General features: G+C 44.7%; 1 protein-coding gene across 1 annotated transcript; it reads right to left on the bottom strand.

Moving 5' to 3' along the window:
- Positions 1 to 18,217: 18,217 nt before the first annotated feature.
- On the bottom strand, positions 18,218 to 19,381 carry LOC140656886 (neuropeptide Y receptor type 2-like). Its single transcript, XM_072873118.1, has one exon. It carries the CDS (start codon positions 19,379 to 19,381, stop codon positions 18,218 to 18,220), a length of 1,164 nt encoding a protein of 387 aa, XP_072729219.1.
- Between the last annotated feature and the right edge of the window lie 760 nt (positions 19,382 to 20,141).

The raw sequence follows: 20,141 nt of genomic DNA, 5'->3' as shown, positions 1-20,141 counted from the left end.
TGGCGGGAAGGAGCGCGCGGCCCCTGTTCCCGCCAGTTCTCCTCAGGGCGGTGCGGGGAGGCGGGAGCTGGTCACACGGGAGCGCAGCACAATTAGAGCGCAATTAGCAAACGGCTCGGGCCGCTGGAAGCGGGGAGTGCTCTCTGCAGAAGTAGCACCGTGTTCTTGCGTGTTGCAGTGGTGCCAGGCAGACTTTTGGTCTGGCTTTCCACAGCCGTTCTCCCTCCAGGTCTCCTCGGAGCAGCCGGTACAGGCCTGGCCCCTTCCACTCGTGATGCGGGGAGGTGCCGGGGTGAAGCTCAGCTCCCTGACTCCCTTAACGTCAGCCCACAAGCGCAGTCAGTCCCGCTTCCCGTTCCTGGGGACGAGGCAGATGAAGTGGCAACCCAAAATTCAGATCCAGCTGAAGATCCAAGAAAGCTTCAGTGCCACTCGACTAAGGTGGTGGTTGTTCCACGGCCACTGGTTGTAAGGCCAGCGCTGTGCTGCCAGCTCGGCACGAGAGCCCCTAGAGATCTTCCGGTCACGAAACGTGGTATCGACCTGGGTGTGATAACCACTGCAAGTATTCATGGGATCTTTGGGTCCCTGCATTTGTTTACCAACATTTCTCACTCAGTTTTAAAGAATGAAAGTTTCCATACATGACAAAAGTTATTTTTTCTCCCCTTATAGGGCTCTTTACCCGTAACCCTCTTCCTTTGAACCTTTTGGAAAGCGGGATATTGTGCAGCTATTGCTTTAACACGTTTTTCAAATTACACATTTTGGCTTTTTTTTTCTATTCATGTCTATTTCTGTGTTTTACATCATGACTTCTAACTTTAGAGAAATGTAAACCACATCTATCTCGTGTCTTCTCAGATCTCGGAGGAGCAGAATAAGGGCTCCTCTTGTCTAGTAAGTCATTAATAAACCCCACAAAGCAGTGATATGACAGCCAGTATTAAATCTGCAACCAGTTATTTATTCTCCCGAAGCCCTGCAGCTGTTTATGTGCTCTGCTAGTGTTTATGTGCAATAATTGGTGGCAAACTGTTCTATGTCAAATGCTGCACGGCTTCATCCAACCCGTGTACTTTCCTGAATCTCCGTAATTTTATCCAGATCAATATACAACGGCTATAATTTTGTTGGAATTATTACCTAGCCAAATATTTGGGAAAAAAAGGCTGATTGGCTTCACAGGACTAATGAACAACTGAAAAAATAATTTAAGAGAGAAAAACTTGAAGGAAAGCAGCCATGTTTCCCTCGCCATTCATGGAGGAGTTTTTCACAGCGTGCATGCTGTCGATGGCGTTAGAAACTCAAACTCTTTCCTAAATTGGGCATTTTGACTCTTCCATGGACATACAGCTTTGTGTCGGAAAAATGATATTAACAGCATGTAAATTATTTCAACTATGCTGTAATAGTATTTTGAGGAACAGGGGAAGCTGCTATGTAGCGGTATGTATTGTAAGACCGAGGAAAGGTACAAAGGAGGACCTGCTGTGTCAGGAGGGGAAAGGCACTCTCCCCCCAGGACACTGTATGCATCATTACCTGAAGAAATGAAAGGTAACGATGGAGATTACGCAGGGATCTCCCTGCCTCTCTCTCAGGCATTTCCCTGAAAAAGTACAAGGGCCACTTTGAAGGAGTTCAAAAGACAGCCAGGCACACTGAACTACAGCAGGTACCAGCATTCATTTTTGAAGAGCTGACTTCAGAGTCTGCCTAAATAGATGAGAAATCATAGCAGATTATTATTAGTTTCATCCATCTCCAGCTCCCTCATCTGCAAAGCCTTCCAAGGCTCAATCCCTTCTCCTATTCACTCAACATAATGTTGTCATGCAAGTGATGTGGGGCTGAGGCGTCTTTTCTGAGTGCAATTTAACATCATCCCTGTGTCAGTCCTCAAACAGCACCAGTTTCCAAGAGGCTTTCATGACACCAGCCCCTGAAACGAAAACTACGCGGGATTGAGACAGCGCAGCAGCGAGGAGGAAAACACTGCCAAGAACTTTGGGGGGTCGTTTTCACAGTGGGGTGGAGGGCTTAAAACCCCAATGGGACCTACTCTGAGCCTCGTCGATGGTGAGGGAGGTGTGCAGGGGATTTAAGAGCAGTCAGGTGGATCTGTTATCAGCTATAGTCACCTGGGACAGTTTTCGTTAGTCCTTCTAAGTCATTTTAAACCTCCCTGAGATTTGCTAGGACACTACACTGGTTATGGTTTCCTTTGAGAGTAAACACACACTGAACTAGTTCCTCTGCGGCTCTGCACACATCTGCTATAGCTCCCATTTCACCCCGCCGTTCGTGGTCTTTCTGCTGATAATAACTGCAACAGCGTGATAGAGCAGCAGCCGGAGGACTGGAGACAATGAAGGAGCATCTGTCTGTCTGTAGAAGGGTAAAGGAGCCCCTTTTCCCTCAGAAATGTTGCAATGAAGATGTTACTATTTTTAAAATGGCACCAGTGGAAAAGCAAAACGGGATTTGTTATATTTCTGATGAATTCTGGTATGTTTGGGAGCTGTTTGCAAGAACAAACATCAGGGATCTCAGAAATGTTAACATTTTCAATGTTTCTAATTATATACACAGGTTTTGGGGTGGGGGGGTTACAAAACAACAAAACTTTGGCTCTTAAATGAGATTGTCTTTAGTGAACACATAACTCACGGCACAGAATTATTGAACAAGAAAAGGGACCAAAAGTTATATATTTGATTTAAGCAGCAAAAGGGATCTTCTTGTTTTATCCAAAACAAAGCAGCCGTTAAACCGAGAGAGTTACTGTACCAAGCTCTCATTTAATCTTCCAGGATCATAAAAATTCGAATTTCTCCATGAGGCTGCTATAGCCACATATAGCACTTGGGATTTCTGTGTTTTTAAAACAGAGCCCACCCCTCTTCTTTGAAATTGCTTTGGTTTCTGAGTCACCATCCAACCACATCTATTCAACAGTAATCAGACTAGCACATATTTTACAGTAAGTTAAATAAGTTTCTTTCAAAAAGGTTACATAAAACATTTTCAAAACATTTATTCCATTTTTCCTAAACAATAAAATAGGAGCAATGATTCATATTACTCCTCTATTCTAGTTATTTCAATAAAATTGTTAACAAGGCTTAGAGGTGACCTTCATATTTTAAACTAAAATTTGATCTCTACACGGTTTTCTACTAAATGAGGTATAAAAGTGTTATATGTTAGGTGGTGAAAATAATGAAAGCTATGAGAAGAGGCACAGTTAAAAAGACTGTCTAGAGAGTTTGTGAAGGAGAAGAGAAACCTAGCGATACATTTGTGTAAAATAATGAACACTACAGAAAAGGCTAGACAAGCGTTCCCATTCCTTCTTTATTGCAGATAAAGGAAAAGGGATAGCTTTTGAAATTGAAAATTCTAATTTAATTCAGATTTGGAAAGTGAAATTGAAGCATAACCATTCAAAGCTCACAGGAAGAAATACCTCCAGCTTTGCTGCCAGTTGATCACAGAGCAGCATAGTACATCAGCAAGTATCCAAAACCCACTCAAACTTCATACAGATAATGCACCCATCTGGAAAACTGTGTCAGGATAAACAAATACGAGCTAAACGACTTCCTGTTTAATGAATATACTCACCACTATCTAAAGGACTAGGAAAAGTTCCCCGAGGCCCCGTATCACCTAAGAGTCTATTAGAGAGGGTTGAATACAGTGCTGGTGGCTCTTAAAGGCAGAGTCTTGACTAGGTCTGACACTTTCTCTATAAAGTCCTGAATATATTTTCTTTAAATAAACATTTTTCTTTCCCCAGGAGCAGCAGGAATAGTGTGTCGTTTTCCCTGTTTTAGCTGGAGTTCCCCCCAGAGAGCCTCAAGAAACAGATTCTGAGTTTTCTCTCGCTGTTGGTAAGTTGTGTTCACTATTTGCTTGCAAGAAAACCAGTGGAGCCCTGAGGTGCTGCATGGTCTTTCTGTGGCACACTCGTGACAGCGCCCAGGCCCTGACGCAGCTGCGGAAGAATCAGCCTTGCAGAAAACAGAAAGCAGGCGTCCATGACAGTGCAGCGGCTCCGCAGCCCCTTCCAGAGCAGGTAAGACTGCCAGCCAGCACAGAGGCTGGCCGTGCCGGCACGGCAGCTCTGTGCTCTGACAAGAGCAGCGCCTGTGTGAGAGGAGGGAGTCATTATCTTCGTGGTAGTAAATGAGAGTACGAGATGGATCCAGCACAGAGCTGCGCGCCGGACCTGACAGCTCATCCCCAGAAGGCATGTGAATTCTGTCCTTCCTGCCAATTGCAGCTGCAGAAGTGTTACTGTTTTCCAGTGTTCGTGCTGTGCTGCTCTCTCTGACAGGACATATTGCTTTATTTCATTACAGTTTTGTTAAGTAGCGTGTAACATTTTTTCTGAAATCAATCAAGATAACTGCCTCCTTTCTTTAATGAACATGTTAATAATTTTGATCCATGTTGGGGTTTTTCTGTTGTTCCCAAAGCAGTGTGTTTGCTCAGATCCTTTCACAGCTTGTGAAGTACAGAAGTGTGTTTCACTGAATGGTAAATACATTAATTATTAAGGAGCTGCCCCTTAAGAAGGCATCACCTTATGAAATTAGTGTCCTTTGTGCCAAGCCTGTTAAGTATGACAAGCTTGACTTGGTCTATGTGGTTTGTGAAGGAAAAGCTACTCAAAGACCTGCCATTTCAGGTTGCAGTTCTAATGTGACAGTTTACCAGCCACAGCAGTGAAACCTGCTCAACAGAAGTAATTAGGTATGTGATGTGAGGCAGGTAAACACTGCTTCTCACTCCCCATTTTAATGATGAAAAAACTAAAGTGCAAAGAGATGAAAAAGAATACCTGAAGATTGATATATCACCAACCGACTGAAGTCACTCACTGGTTGACACAGATCATTGATTCTAACCCCATCTCAGTCAGTGGGGGGGGGGGGGAAAGCAGTCCCAGGTTAACAAACGGGGAATAACCATACAATAATGAAACCTGTAAAGACTTTCTCCAACTGTATCCTACAGCTTTATGCACACCTGCATCCCTGAAAGTTTAGAACAGCCATGCGCGACTTTTGTGATGCCCTAAAATATTCTCAACCCAAGACTGGTGAACTGGATCCAGATAAACATCTGTTCCTATCCCTGTGAAACGGCACCTTTCAGCACCGCTGCCCATAGCCACAGCTGTCACCAAAACAGCAGGACTCCCACGTGGCCCCGCACTGTAACTTAATTCTTTCTCAAATGCAGAGCCAGCAAGGAAAGGGAATCTTCGAGTCAAGATTTTGGCTCATATTCTCTGGCTGAGACTATCTAGTCTTTGTCTACAATGCAGACAAAAGACCTACATGTCATGCACGCGGCTGTAAATTAGCCAGCGTGGGTAGGGATTTGGTAGCTGTGTAGCTGCAGCAGCAAGCTCCTCTGAAGGAGCTGGGTAAGATCCCTCAGGAAGACTGAGCCTCACTGTGTCACAGCAGTGCTCGTCCTCACCCCTGCTAGGTTAAAGCTTACTCAGAAAGGTTGACAGAAGTTACAGCCACACTTTTCACTGCAGTGTGGACATACAGGAAAAGGCAGCGCAGCGCCAGGAGTGAAAGCAAGAGCCAACAGCTTCTCTCCTGGCACAGCACAGCTGGTTGCCTGCAATAAAGGGTAAAGCTTGACTGGGTGGGAGAGAGCAGAGCCTTCTTGGAGCTGAGCTGGGATTGCAAAATGAGCTCCCTCACGAGCTGGGAGCCATGATAAACCCCACTAATTTCTGGTCCCAAAGCAGCGAGGCTGGTTTTTTAATCTTGCCTTCTGCAAGATAATTAAATACATATTTTTTTAAGAGATAGCCACCAGAACAAGACACTCCTTGCACTCACATCTTCTCCTGGAGATACAAGGGGAGAATGAACAACAGGAGAAATGTGAATCACTTAGTGCTATATTGGAAAGAGCTCAGATACCGGTACAGCTAGTCTGGGATACATAGAGTACATGTGAATCCCTCCAGAGTCTTGCTCATTCTCCTGCTCTGCCGTGTATATGAAAACAACAAGGCTCTGGTTTGCTCTCTGATGTCGTGTTTGAGGTATGCCTGGGGTGCTGACAGCGTGCACCACTGCTGGACCTTCAGTAGCATGGCTAGGAAAGAAATCCTCCAGCTTCCCCTTCAGCGGTAGCAGATGGCTTACACCACACTGGTGCACTGTGACAAGTACTGAAGTGCCACCCCAGCAAGGAGGCAGTTTTCTCGAATACAAAAAGCAGCTCCAACTGTCAAATACAAAAGGTGCAATCCTGGTCTCTGTGATGTTAATCTGGTTTCAAACAGAGCAACTGAGTGGAGAATCGAGTACCCTGATTCATGTTTTTACAGTGACATTCAGAACAACTGCATCTCCTGGTGTTTTGAACAGGGTAATACCATTACTGAGTGCAATACTGCTAATCTTGTCTCCACTCTTTCCACTAGAGGGGAGAACATCAAAGCTTTAACATCTGCACCTCCTACCTGGTATCTGTTTACTATCTTTCTCCTCTCCTCTCCCTGTTCCCTAGTCCATTTTGAGCTGAAACCCTTGCCTTATCACATTCAGCAGTTGTCTGTTGATTACAAGGCTTAAAAGAACTTTGAGCCTTGGCTTGGTTTGCACGACAGAGCATTTCTAAATGTCTGCAAGTCTTTGGCAAGCAGAACTCAGTGCCAGGGTCTCTTTTCATATAATACCTCAGAGTGACTTGGCATATTCATCACTCTGGAGAGTCCCTGAACAGACCCTTAGCAGCACAGTTTGCATGGAGAGACACAGTCAAGCTGCCTCCAGCCTTCAGAGCTCCAGTGTCTTATAGAGGTTTTGTGGACTGTGAAGTAGGATGATATCCAGGAATGAAGTCACATCCCCATGCTTCCTTCTAACAAGTGCTGGCTTGTTTATACGATCCCCTCTGGTAATATATTGCTGGAAAGTCCCAGCCAAAATCGTTTCTTTGTCGCACTGTAGGGGCTGCACCTGTTTGTTAATGCCAAAAGGCATCTATCTCATATATATTAGCACAATCACACGGGAATAGAAGGAATGAGCACTGTATAGCATTGTACTAACCATAAAACTCAAGAAGTCCTGGCTATTTATAAAAGGGCTAAAAACACCCAAGAGACAGTTTATTAATACAGCAGGTTGAGCTAACCTAATGCCTACAGTACAATAGAGATAAGAATTTTTAAATCAAAATAGACTGATAAAAAGAGTGCATAACCTTGCAACTCTGGATTGAAAACATCAAACCTGCACTAAGTTACAACCACTGCAACAACAAGGATATATTAAATTCCATTTAGGAACCTCATTTTTAACTTTCTTTTATAAATCACCAGTCATCTGAATGCATAACTGAAGAATTTTTGCCACAGAACTGGCATTCTGGTTTTTGAGTGGGCACGGTGAACGATGTGCACGTGAGGAAGGAGATTATTCATTTATTTCTCCTAAGACGGTGCAGGGTACCAGGAATACTAGAATACATAGAGGCATGACCAGACCGGATGAGAAGACTGTAACAAAGGGGAAATATATGCTGAGAAACGGAAAGCAGCTCCTCAGAGTAGGATCCATTCATCTGTGGAATGGCCCTATAAGGAACCAAGGGGAACCCGTGACTTGAAACAGAACTTGAAGAGACAAAACAGTAACGAGTGCACTGGAGGGAACAAGGAGATTCTGCCCCAGCTCTTCCATGTGACAGGGCTCCCATGCGGCTGGTGCCATGCCCGTTAGTGCTTGTTAATGAGAAGTCTCAGGCAGAGCTCAGACTTGTGATTTGTCTTTAATAGTGGAGAAGTAGGTTAAAAATTCTGGGGGGGGGAGGGCCACTCACAAGAGCCTCTAAGGAAAAAAAGAAGAAGGGGCTGCTAACACTCACATAACAACTGATGGCCTTTGGCATGTCCTGTGGTGAAGGGTAACTTTAAGATTCAGTTCCCTAGAAAGCCAATTACCCTCATGCCCCATGGCTCCAAAATTCATGAAGTGCCAATGGGGTAGAAAGCCCCATTTAACTTTTAAACCACTTGAGGAATTTCAACAAAATTTGACAGAGGGGTCAAGGTCTCCATGATGTTGTATTTGAAAAGTTTTGTGCAAGAACACAGCAGGTAGAGAATGCCACTTGTGTGAGCTGACACATTATTAGACACCAGAGAGACAGGCAGCAGGCATAAGGCTATTACGAAACCCGGCTTTCCTCGTTCTGTGACTCACTGAACTACTTGCAAATACATTTGTTGCAATCCACGCTTCCACAAGGAGCAGCTCAAACACTTCCCAGGATAGACTCCCACCTTTGGGGAGCGTGAGCCACTTTGAGACCCTTGTATAAAAGGGTCACAGGTGGGGGGAAAAAAAAAGTATTTTGCTAAAAAAAGAGAAATAAATGTCAACTAATAACTGATGCAACATGGACCACAAGATTAGTGAGGACATGACGTGATCATAAAAGCTATGGCAGCAGGTTTCTTTATACGTTGCTTTATACCTTCCTAATCTGGCCATGATAGGTATTCTGTCTCAGGAGGTCACCTCCACACTGCTCCTAAATTTAATTTTTTGTCTTGCTGATTCCCAGGGTATGCACACAATATTGTAAATTTGCTTTGTAGCCAGGGTGCCCCATCCTTCTCTTCAGGCTGTTCACAGGTGCTGCAGCCCAGAGCTTGTCATCTTCCAAAGTGGTTTCAGGAGAGGAAGCTCCTTCTTCCAATTGCACATCTTAGGAGGGAAGCACAAGACAGCAGAAGACAACAATAAGAATTGGCTAAAAATGGCGCTTTTTAAAATTAACTTCCTTGGAACAGAAAACAACTATGTTGGTATTTCTTTAGAATCATTCTTGTCCAAACAATTCAGAAATGCTTATGAGCAGTGGAGCAAAGCCTGCGGTCATCCTTCAGTCAATACTCATATTCCACATCGAAAGCAGTAGATGCTGCTGAAAAATTCCAGGCACTGTCATCATTAAAAACCCTCCCACACCTGGATTCACAAATTATGACTTTTTTGAGAGTCTGGAATAAATATTTACCCCTGAGAATTCAAAAGTTGCTTTTCTCTGAGTATTTAACAGCACTTTCCAAGTAAGGTCTGCCTCCTTAATACACAACTGATGGAAACATAATTATTGTAAGATGTGTTCACTTAAAATGCTTTTTACTGCAGTAACGCTATTCAGCTGGCACATATGACATGTTTTACAAGCCTCTGGGTGCTGCACTTGTCCTGTTTCACAGGAGAGGAAAGCAAGGCTCAGCAGTTTAAGACCACCTCATCTAGGATTTAACAAAGCTGGAAGAGAGAACTAGCTGAAAATAATTTTACTTCTATCCACAATAAAGGAAGTACAATATAAGTGCTGTTCTTCGAGTCAAAATGGAAGAAATAGCACTTAAAGGTCCCCTGAACAGGGGATACCAGGGACAGTGAGAAGTCAGCACTGCCCCTGTGTTGCTGGTCTGCTGGCAGAGCTGTTTGCTGAGGCACCTCAGTGGGGCTGGGGACTGCAACCTCTTCCACCAGTGCCACTGGATCCAAGACTGGAGGTCCAACCAAAGCCTGAAGTTTCCCTGAGCCTGTTTGTAAATGAAAGGGGGTAAGGAGGTGACTGCTGTGCTCACAACGGGGATGGGGAGTGCAGAAAGCTGCCAGGCAGCACAAGAAATAGTCCTGAGGTTGACTCAAAGAGGGACGTGCTTGCAAGGCACCAGGTTCCTTGGGAAAGGCAAGTTTGGCCATGATGACTGTGGCCTTCTGTCACTTGTGTCCCTGTGTCCTAGAGAACAGGGTCACATGCATGGTCATGCTATGGACATTCCCAGAGCTGCACACACGAGGCAACACCCACAAGGTGCAAAACTCCACATGACGAATGCAACTTGTAGGGAAACTTTTGCCTCACGGTTGTTTTCACCTGTGAGGGCTTGAATAGTGCTGCAAAGTGCTGCTGCTTTTACCCGTGTAGAAACAGCCGTTGATGAGTCAGAACATGGAAATAGCTCTGCTGACAGCGAAACAAAGACCCTGGTCTCCTGCCATAGTGTAGAGGCAGTCACTGTGTTTGGAAAAGAGCAGTTCCCAGTTATGCATTCCAGTATACAGAGTGATTGCTCAGAGAACCTAACATTTCTGCAGAACCTTTTTACCTCCTTCAGTCCTTTTGTTTACCTGCAAAACTACTGGCTGTTGAACACAGAAAGTTCAGAGGAGAGCAGCAAGAACAAACAGAGGTACAGCAAATGAGCCCTATGAGGAAGGACAGAAAAAAATGACTTGGTTTAGTCTGGAGGGGGTGGAAGAGATGCATGATAATACCCCTTAAATATGCGGTACAGAAGGTAATAAACTACTATCTGTGTCTGCCAGGAGACAAGAAGTAATAGATTGCAGTAAGGGAGATTTATTGGTTAGACATTAGGAAGGGCTCGGAATAGACTGTGCAGGGAGTGGATGAAATCTCCATCACAGGAGCCTTGGAAGAGGTGAGACACCCTGCGATCAGGAATGGTTTAGCCAGAGGAGTTCCAACTCCCTTCCATTTATTTCCTATGATCTTTTCTTATACTATTCTTATAGTATGTACATGATTAAAATACCCCAGAACATCTCCCCGCTGTCAGGGAAATCTATGAGGAGTACTTTAATAGCTGCATTTCAGAGAGAGAAGTTCTTGCCAGGCTATTCTAGCTGCTTGGGTTGCAGTGAGATTAGCTCAAGTCCTTTTAATGACATAATTACAAAGACCAGGCTTCCAAACAAACTATTGGGTATTAACAACCCAACTCTCACTGATTTTTGCATGAAGCCAATTGGAATTTCACAGAACAAAGGATTGCAGTGCCAGGCAGACCTTAGAAAGAGCAAGGAACCCTATGCTTTAATAAGATATCTTTGCCACCATAGCAATCTTGTGTTATTGCACTCCTTGAAGCAACAGACAGTTTCAATCAGTTCTTGCCATGCTAGTTTTGCTATCTTAGCTTTGCTTAATTGGGTACTGCAGGGTTGTCTCGGAGAGCTGAGATCTGCACTTTGAAACTACTAGATTCTTTTATCTAACCTAGGAAAGAAATGGGATTTCACATAGCAAAGTTGTCAGTAACAAAACTGGACCAAAAATGCTGAACCACTGCATAAATGCGTTAGCTGGGGTCCACTTACACAGCCATCTGCTGAGTTCAACCTTGGAGATTAGCTCCCAGCAACTGAAGCCCTAAATTATTGTTTTAATAATCACGTCTGAATTCCTGTCTGAAGTCAACTGCCACTGCAGGAAACAAGTCAAATTTTACTCTGGCCTCATTGCCTGGGTTTGCTATCGCTGTGTGTACATTCACCAAGACCTCAGGTTTGACTGCCCCCTGCCCAGTTTTCACATGCAGATCTCTTGCTGATTCCTCTTTTGAAGGTTTTTGTTTCTGGTGCTCAAATCTTGGCTGACAGGAATGCAACCGTGCTGTGTGCTGATTGCAGCTGGCAGGTGGATTAGAGCACATTCAGATGGCTGTGAAATGCCTCTGCGCGACAGAAATGGCAGAACAACGGATTATTTCACCATGAAGAGCCCAGAAACTGATGCAGACAGTCACGTTGAGAAGACAAGCTGAGGAGCATGCAGGCATAAAGCACTTTTTGCTTCCACGAGCCCCAAGAAATCTTTCCAGCTCAAAGTTTTGGGGATCTGCTGCCAGTTCCCTTCCTCCTCACCTAAGCTGGTTGGTTTCTCTGAGGTGCAGGATGTTCTCAAATTCTTCCAAAATATGTGGGAGCGACAGTTGCCAAGTAACAAAAACTCGTCACTCTTTTCCTGAAATGCACAATTCCTCATTTTTCTGTTTTGTAGAATGGACAGATGAAACTGTGATTTAGGACACTAATCAGGATCATTTGGACTCCAGTCTTGCCCCTGGATAAATCTGTCAGATACAGAGTTCAAGGTGAGGTAGGGATCTGACTGCCCTTGTGGCTCTCAACTTCAAAAGCAAAACTGGGGATGCATTTCATGATTCACTGAACTGACTCAGTGACCAGCGTAATGAGATTTCTTTAAGAGTACAGCAATGCTGCAGCCAGGGAGAGGCAGCCTGACATTTTATCAAGAGGTGTCCTTCCCCCACACATACCTGAAAGCCCTCATATGGCTGATCTCAAGCAAGGTTGGAACAAAGCTGATAGACCCCACTCCTTCACAGGAATTACGAGCAAAATTCAGCCCATTGTGATATTTTTTGAACTAGAGGAGGTCCACAGAAGAGCAAATAAGATGATCAGGGTTGAAGAAGCTGCCTTAGGAGAAGATATGACTTGAGCTAGGAGAGGAGAAAGCTGGAGAAGGAGGACAACATCCAGATTTACAAAACGAAGAAGGCACTGGGTAAGCACTGGTTCAGCTGCTGTTCAGCATTCCCACAGTACTGGAACCAGAGGGCATTTGTTGAAACTAGTAAGGGATTGGTTTTAACAGCTAAAAGAAAGTACTTTTTTACACCATGGGGAGTGAACTTCTGGAACTGGCTGCCACAGGAGGCTGTGGAAGCAGACAGAATTGTCAGAGTCAGGGAGGGATTAGACAAAATCACAAATAAAAAGTCTAGAAATGAATACTAAATGGTCTATACAGGTATGTCCCCTCTAACATCTCTAATACAACAGTTGTGGCTCCTGCTAGGAGTATGAGGGGAATGGACCACTAAAGTGGCCAAGTTAGCATTCTTTCCCTAAACGTCATCTTTTATTGCCTCAATCTGAGACAGAATACTGGACATGATGGATCCAGATTTGCTGTTATTTCTTACTTGTCTCTAGTTTGATAGAGGCTCTGTTCTTCCTGCACCATGGCAGAATTCATTCCCCTTTTGATGTTATCCCCAGCAGAGCCAACAATCTACCCAACGTTTCATAAAGAACCGTATTAACCTCCAAATTTCATCCAGGAGCTCATCCTCTCCTGAATAACCTGAAATCTTGTTCTGTGACCTATTTGCCTTCTTCCTTCCATGCAGCAGCAAGGAAAAGCACCTTGTAGCTGAGCTACCTGCACATCCTGAAGAGGAACAATGTCTGAAAGTTTGTGACACATTAGCAGAGTGACACGGTGACAACTCCATGCTTGTGCACTTCAATAAGCTAGTTATAAACAAAAGGGTTTCTCCTCTAATGTTCACAGTCTTTGCTACCACACTGGAGAGGACTGAACTAATGAAGATCTCCTCCTGTGAGCTCCATGAGGCATCCGCACTATTCCTTCTGTACTCATTACACTGAGCAGAACATAGACCAGAAAAAGCATTCTTTGCTGGCTATAAATCATGAGTGACACTAAGGTATTGCTATTAGCAGCAGAAAAATGCTTTCCTCCCACAACCCCATTCAGCCCCATATACATACAACACTTCGGCAAAAGGTGCTGGGGTGTCTGGATAGAAAATTAAATAGAGGTTGTGTTGTCTGAAGATAAATTGGTACCTCCCTCAGCGTGTGCAAGTGACTTTGTCTTTTTCTGATTTGTCTTTTAACTTAAAAAACACTGAGACTAGAGATAACGATGAGCTTTGAAAACCTAGCCTTCTTCCCCTCCCAGGCCCTCCTGAACAAATCCCTTCTCTGAAATGAGCTCAAAGAGAAGATAAATGTTCTGGCAGTAATATGCAATATTATTTTTGGCACTTGAAGAATCTCAAGCTAGATAAGGGAAAACTGAACGGAAGACAAAGCTCTGGTTTTTCAAATGCAAGGGACCAAATTCTGCTCACCCATATGAACCCAGAATCCTTTATTTTTTCTGGATTATTGCAGTAATTCCTGATTTTCACCAGGTTAGCTGATCCTGAGGCCTTATTTAAAACCCAGCACATTCAGAGACCCTGGTGAAATCACACAATAACAGAGCCGAAAGACAAAGGCATGCAAAGAAAGCGCCAACTCCACAGCTCCTGCCCAGACAAAGGCTAATTTGGTTTCAGACCATGTTAGCTGTAACAATGATAAGATTAACACCTGATATCAAGGGAAACGCTGAGCTGTCTGTGACCTCCTTCAGCAGGATGGCACTCCAGCCCCTCTCGTATTAGCATATGTTAGAGGAACTGCTTCTTTCCTGGTCTAGTATGTATTTCCCTGCAGAGCCTTTGTGAAAAGCTCAGAGCAATGTTTCTGCTGATACATTTGTGGGCATATTGAATAAAACATGTGCCATTTGACATTGTTCGCTTAGGCTGCCACGGGTAATGGGAGAGGGCACATGTTACTGCAGGGCAGAGAGCCACGAGGGGATGGATCTGGCCTTTATAGGAGCAGGATGAAGCACAGGCATACACAGGAGTGTGTCACGTCTTTGATTCTAACAGAGCCCTGACCAAAGGACCCAGCTCACCCTGCACTGATCTAAATGCTGGCTGTATATATTGCCTTAAGACAAGAAGTAAAAAGCCCAAACCTTTGCTCTCTTTATGCTCATTAGCTTGTTACAGACTTATATGCTTTGGAAATCAAATGGGAAGGGATTTTCAGAGCAAACTAAGTGTTTTAGAGGCAAAATTTCTAGTGCTCAGAGAGCCTCCTGTGTCCAAAGCACAGCCTTTCCTCTGCAAATTTCAATGTGCTTTGTCAAGCCTGGAAGTTTGATGCGAGACTCCGGGACTCCTGAGAGCTCTTAGAGCAGCCTGTAACAAGGAACAACAGATATTGATGCTGCTGTTTTTAAATGATGATGTTGCCACGTCTCAGCTGTTCTTGTATTTGTCTGGCATGTGAGTAATGGTTGCATGGGATAATTAGAGGCATCCCCACCTGTGGTGTCTATTCAAAGTTAATCATCTGCTAGGGGTCACTTGGCAATTAAGAACTGTTCAGTGGTACTTTTTATAATACAAGATTTGTATGATGTGACCAGAAGGAGTGTTCTAGCATGAGAAATAGGGTGTTTCTCAGGGAATTCAGAACCTCTCTCCTAAAAGCTGTGAAATATCCTGAGGTCAGTTCAGTGAAGCAGCATTTTGAGAAGGACGTCAGCATGGCACAAGAGGAGCCCTAGAGGAAATTTGTTTGGTCACCAGGAACAACACTGTCTTCCAAACAAGCTTTGATGAAACACTTGTTCATTTTCATTTTTGTCACTGTGTTTCTAACTCTGTGATGAAATACCTTATCCCTATCAGCTGTTGTGCCACTGACATGAGTCATTCCATCCCACATCAGTAACACCAGGGCCAGCTTTGCAGAGAGGAGCCTGGCTTGGCGGGCATTCACTGATGCACCTTTGGCAAAGAACAGGCAGTGGGAAGATGCCTTTGACTCCAAGAATATCTGTAACTGCTAGAGGATCTGCCCTTGACTCCAACAGAGCAGGCTTATACCCCATCCTGAGCTCTAAATAGTTCAAAAACTTAAAATGCTTCTCATCTTCAGTTTCATGGAACTGATCATGGCAGTAAGGCCATCTTTAGCAGAGTGTTAATATTTGGGGAACCTTCATCTCCAACAGATTTCTGTTTTATGGAAACAAATTATTCCTGTCTTCTATGCAGTCATGACAGTCTATAACATACTATTTATTTGCCCAAATCAACCTTTGGTAAGAAGCTTTGCTTCCTTGCTCTCCACCTTCTCTTGTTCTGTTTGGCAGTGGACACTAGCAAAGGAAAATGGCAAGGAAAAAGCAGCAAGCTCACAGGCAGAAATCCATCAGTAAAGCTGCACAAGTATATTAAATAAAGCAAACAGAACTTTGCTGTTACACTTCAAGTAAATAGTTTCTCTTTCCCAGTTTGCTCCAGCATAAAAATCCCTCTGCCCTATAAATACCATTGCCAGTATTTATTTGTGAAGAGCTGGGATCTATTTATTTATTTATCCATATTTAGTTTAAAAGTCTGGGCTCAAAATTAAACAGTTATTCATAATGTCATTATCTGCCTTGCTTCGCAGTCAGATATCATGTGTGGTGTCACAGGACAAAACCTTTGGCAAGGCCCCTAGAAGAGCAATTTAGCTCCTCATCCATCTCAGCTGGCAGCGTGATTGGCTTCCAGGCTTGCATTGCTGAATGTGTTATTTTACTCTGACATATATTATTGAGTGTTAAATCACTTTCTGAAGTGTTTATTGGTAATAGTTGAATTCTTTCCACTCATTTAAGCTGCTTTTGAAACATAAACATTTCCTTGTATCTTGGAGTTTGATGGAAACATGGGGAGAGTTCCTTGGGAGGATGGATTGTAGAAATGACCAGTTCATGAGGTAGGGACAGAATTTACCAGTGCTGTGGAGGAGAATATCCTCCTCCTTCCATCAGGATGAAACAGCAAACTACCACTGTCACACCATGGCACTTCATGTGGGGAAGGTTTACTTGTGTCTTGGTTCTCCCATCATGTCTTGGCCTATCAGGAAGCAGATGACCCTTTTACTGCAACATCAATGACTTCCTGACAGGATCTTCATAGAGCCTGAAGCTCCCTGAAAAGAAAAATGGGCTGTGATCTGCAGAATCAGGTGCTGAGGAAGTTATTAGCCATCAGCATGCCCATGCCTCCAAGCGTGGAGTGTGGTCTGCAGCCCCTGCCTGGCAGTGATGTCTCTCGAGAAGGAACCAGAGACCACTTTCTTGTAGCTATTTAGGAAAATGAAGCAGGGCATCAGAGAAAGAAATAAACAGAGAGATTAAAATCTAGTGTGGCAGAAGCTGAGCTGGAGAACAAGGGCCAGAGGCAGGTCAAGCTGGGGAGGAGGCAGGAGAGCCAGATTTTCAAATAAGTCCATTAACAATTCATCTCTTGAGGACTCCAGATGTGACAGCCCAGCAGCCTGATCCAGGCTAGTGTACTCAGTACTGCAAGTCCTCTTACCTCTTGTCCTTGCTCCAGTGAAGACCTACGAATCAAATTTTTTCTTTTCTTTTTATCTTTAATGAGGAGGTCTGTTGAGTCTCTTTCCTGCATCTGGGAGTTACTTCCAATGTGATGAACACTGACTTTTAGAGACAACACCAATGACGAGCTGCTGAGATCACAGTAGCAATCAAGCTTCCTTTGATGGCAGAGCTAAAAATATGCTCCCCAGCTGACACAGCCTTAGGGAGGAGAACATATAGTTTGGTATGAAAGAATACATCTTCCTTTGTCTCCATGTCTTCTTCTGCCAGAGGACACCACATCTGTGATAACCATGCAAGCAGGTTACATCTGTCTTCTGAACTGAAGCAGCCATGTACAGACCCATACTACCTCCAACCCCAGAAAGAGAAAAGCTTTAAAGCCCTCTGAGTGCCTTGGAGAATGGTGTCGTTCGCAGTTTTGCCTCTCTGGTCATGCTGGCACCCATCAAGTTATTGCATGACAGGAGCCACATCTTAGGGTCTGGAGGAAAACACCTTTGTCAAACCCCTAGGTTCAGCTTCAGTCCTCTTGATCAGCTGCCCCAACTCTTTCCTTTCCTGTCTGCTTCTCTGCCTGCTCTCCTGCTTGCTAAATAGAGGGCACTGGCCCTCAAGCTCCCTGGCTAATGAGGTGTCCCCAAAGCCACTTGTAAAGGAAACTGTGGTAAGTAGTGTCACTGCCACCTCCTAGGCTTTCTGAGGACGAGAGCTCATCCTGTGCCTGCAAATGCAGATTCATGCAAACGCTTTCCAAGAGATCATGGATTGCCCAGGTTCAACCTGCACCAGCCCGCTCCCTTCCCAGGCCTGCAGAGTGATGGCACTAACCAACCCATGTTTGCAGAAGAGAGTAGGTCTCCTTCCCCCTGGAGGCATTAGCTAAAGATGGATCATTAAGGCTTTTGGGTAGGAGACGTACAGATGAACAAGCATACACAATAAAGGTTCTGCATTTGTAATGTGTAATATGTTAGGGGGTAAAAGGTTGAGCAACACACTTTGGCAAATGGAAATAGCAAAAAGGGCATATTTTGCTGGGTAAATGAAAACCTCCTCTGTGTGTGATTTTTCATGCTTCTGCTTGTATAACTTGAACGCAGAGAAAGGAAAAATTCATTTGTTTGGTCAGACAGAAATACACCAGATTTATTGTTTTGAGAGATACAGGGGAGTATTTCTACGTGGCTGCAGTAGCTATAATATTTTGGCAACACAATGTCCCACCAAAAAAAAGGCATTCACCCAAGAATGTCTCTGGGCTCAGTCAGCCTCAGTCCTGGAGGTGGATGTCCCATCCCTAAACCTCTGTGGGCAGTGGTCCATTGCCAGGAGTCTGTTTGATGCTCCCATTTAGGGTGTTGGCCCTGAAGATGTACGACCTCCCTCTAACTGAGCCTTCAGTGTGGATGCTTTCTGGCTTGTTCTGGCAACGGAAGAACATAAGGAAGCCGTTCCGGTAGTTCTTGTTCATCCATCCGTAGAGCAGGGGGTTGACAAATGTAGAGCACATGGCTCCGACATGGAAGACAGTGTACAGGAGTTTGTACTCATGGAAGATAAGAACCAGATCAAGATCAATGGCAAGCTGGAATATGTGGAAGGGGAGCCAACAGACTGCAAATACCACAACTACCATCACTAGCATTTTCGTTGTCTTCCTCCTCCGGCACTGGTTTTCATTCCTAGAAGTGGGACTGACATGATTTTTCAGCTTGAACCAGATCCTGGTATAGGCATAACAAATAATTGCAAGAGGAAAAACATACTGCAGGAGGAGCATGGACAGGCTGTAGATAGTGGCATCTCTGTTATTACCAGAAGGCCATTTTTCTGAGCAGACAGCCATTTTGAGGTTGATGGATGGGATTTCCTCGTACCGGTACTCTCTGAAGATGGCCAGAGGACCTGCTAGGACAGCTGCTGCTAGCCACATGACAGCTATGATGGTGAAGCTGAGCCTCTTGGAAATCCTGCTGTCCAGGTGGAAAACGATACACCGATACCTATCCAGGGCAATGACAGTTAGGGTGAGAGTGGACACATGGACACTCAGAGCTTGAGCATAAGGGACCAGATGACAAAGAACAGCTCCAAACTTCCACTCATCCAGCAGCGTGTACACTAGGGTGAAAGGCAGACAGAGTGTGTCCACCATCAGATCTGCCAGGGCCAGGTTGGCTATGAAGAAGTTGGTGACAGTCCTCATGGTCTTGTACTTCACTATGATGTAGATGACCAAGGAGTTGCCGATGAACCCCAGCAGAATGATGAGGGAGTAGGCGGCAATCAGAACGACCTGGACCCCCAGGATCTTGGTGCTGTCCATCATAACACTGCGGGACCCAGAGAGATCGTGGCTAGAAGTGACAAAGTCCTCGGCATGCCAGCCCTGTGGCAGCTTCTCGTCTAATGCTGTCTTCTCCACAGTGAGGGTACTGTTGGCTCCCTCCAACAGTCCCATGCCTGGCCTGAGCCCTTCCGTCAGGAGGAGGAGGAGGTCTGGAACACAGACACAGCAGAAGTGAGAGCACGGGAGACAGCAGAGCATCTGCAAGAACTGAGACTCAAAGGGCATGTCCCACATAGCATTTCGGGCTAAACAGCAGCAACACTGACATCCTCCTTCCTTCTGCCTTCCCCCCCATCCTTCCTCACACTGAATGGCCGTTCAGCTCTCTCACACCTCCTGTTAGAGCCTATGATCAGTTGAATGCCAATTCCGCAAGGAAAGGTTAGGGAAAAATGCAACTTTTCACAAAAGTTTCTGAGGTTCTGTTTTTTTGAATTGAACAGGGAAAAACCCCTCAACCAGCCAGGAGCAGACTGGTGGGTCCTGAAAAGATCTCCTGCTCATGGAGCCCCTTTGCACACTGCCTCTCCTGCTTCTTCAGGCTAGGCTTTGCAAAATAGGGAAGTCGCTTCAAACAAGCCAAAAATTTGGAACCTCTTGGGGCTGACAGAAGAAATCAACGATGGTGTTGGTCATCTTTGATGAGATTTACTTGCCTACAAAAATGCCCTGAGTCCTAACTCCTTAAGAACTAGGAAAGGAGAAAAATAACAAGACACTCTCAAATTCAAGGTGTTCTTCTCCACCTCCCCATAACAATTTATTTCCAGATTGTGCACCAGTTTTTTTCAGTTTCTTATTTCTCACCTCTCCCAGTGAAAATACCTGTCACCCTGTCTCTCCATGAGTCTCTGCCACTGCTCCTGCTAGT

This window comes from Ciconia boyciana, chromosome 9 (genome assembly GCF_034638445.1).
Source record: "Ciconia boyciana chromosome 9, ASM3463844v1, whole genome shotgun sequence".
Lineage (NCBI taxonomy): Eukaryota > Metazoa > Chordata > Aves > Ciconiiformes > Ciconiidae > Ciconia > Ciconia boyciana.
This window is presented reverse-complemented; position numbering and strand designations above follow the sequence as displayed.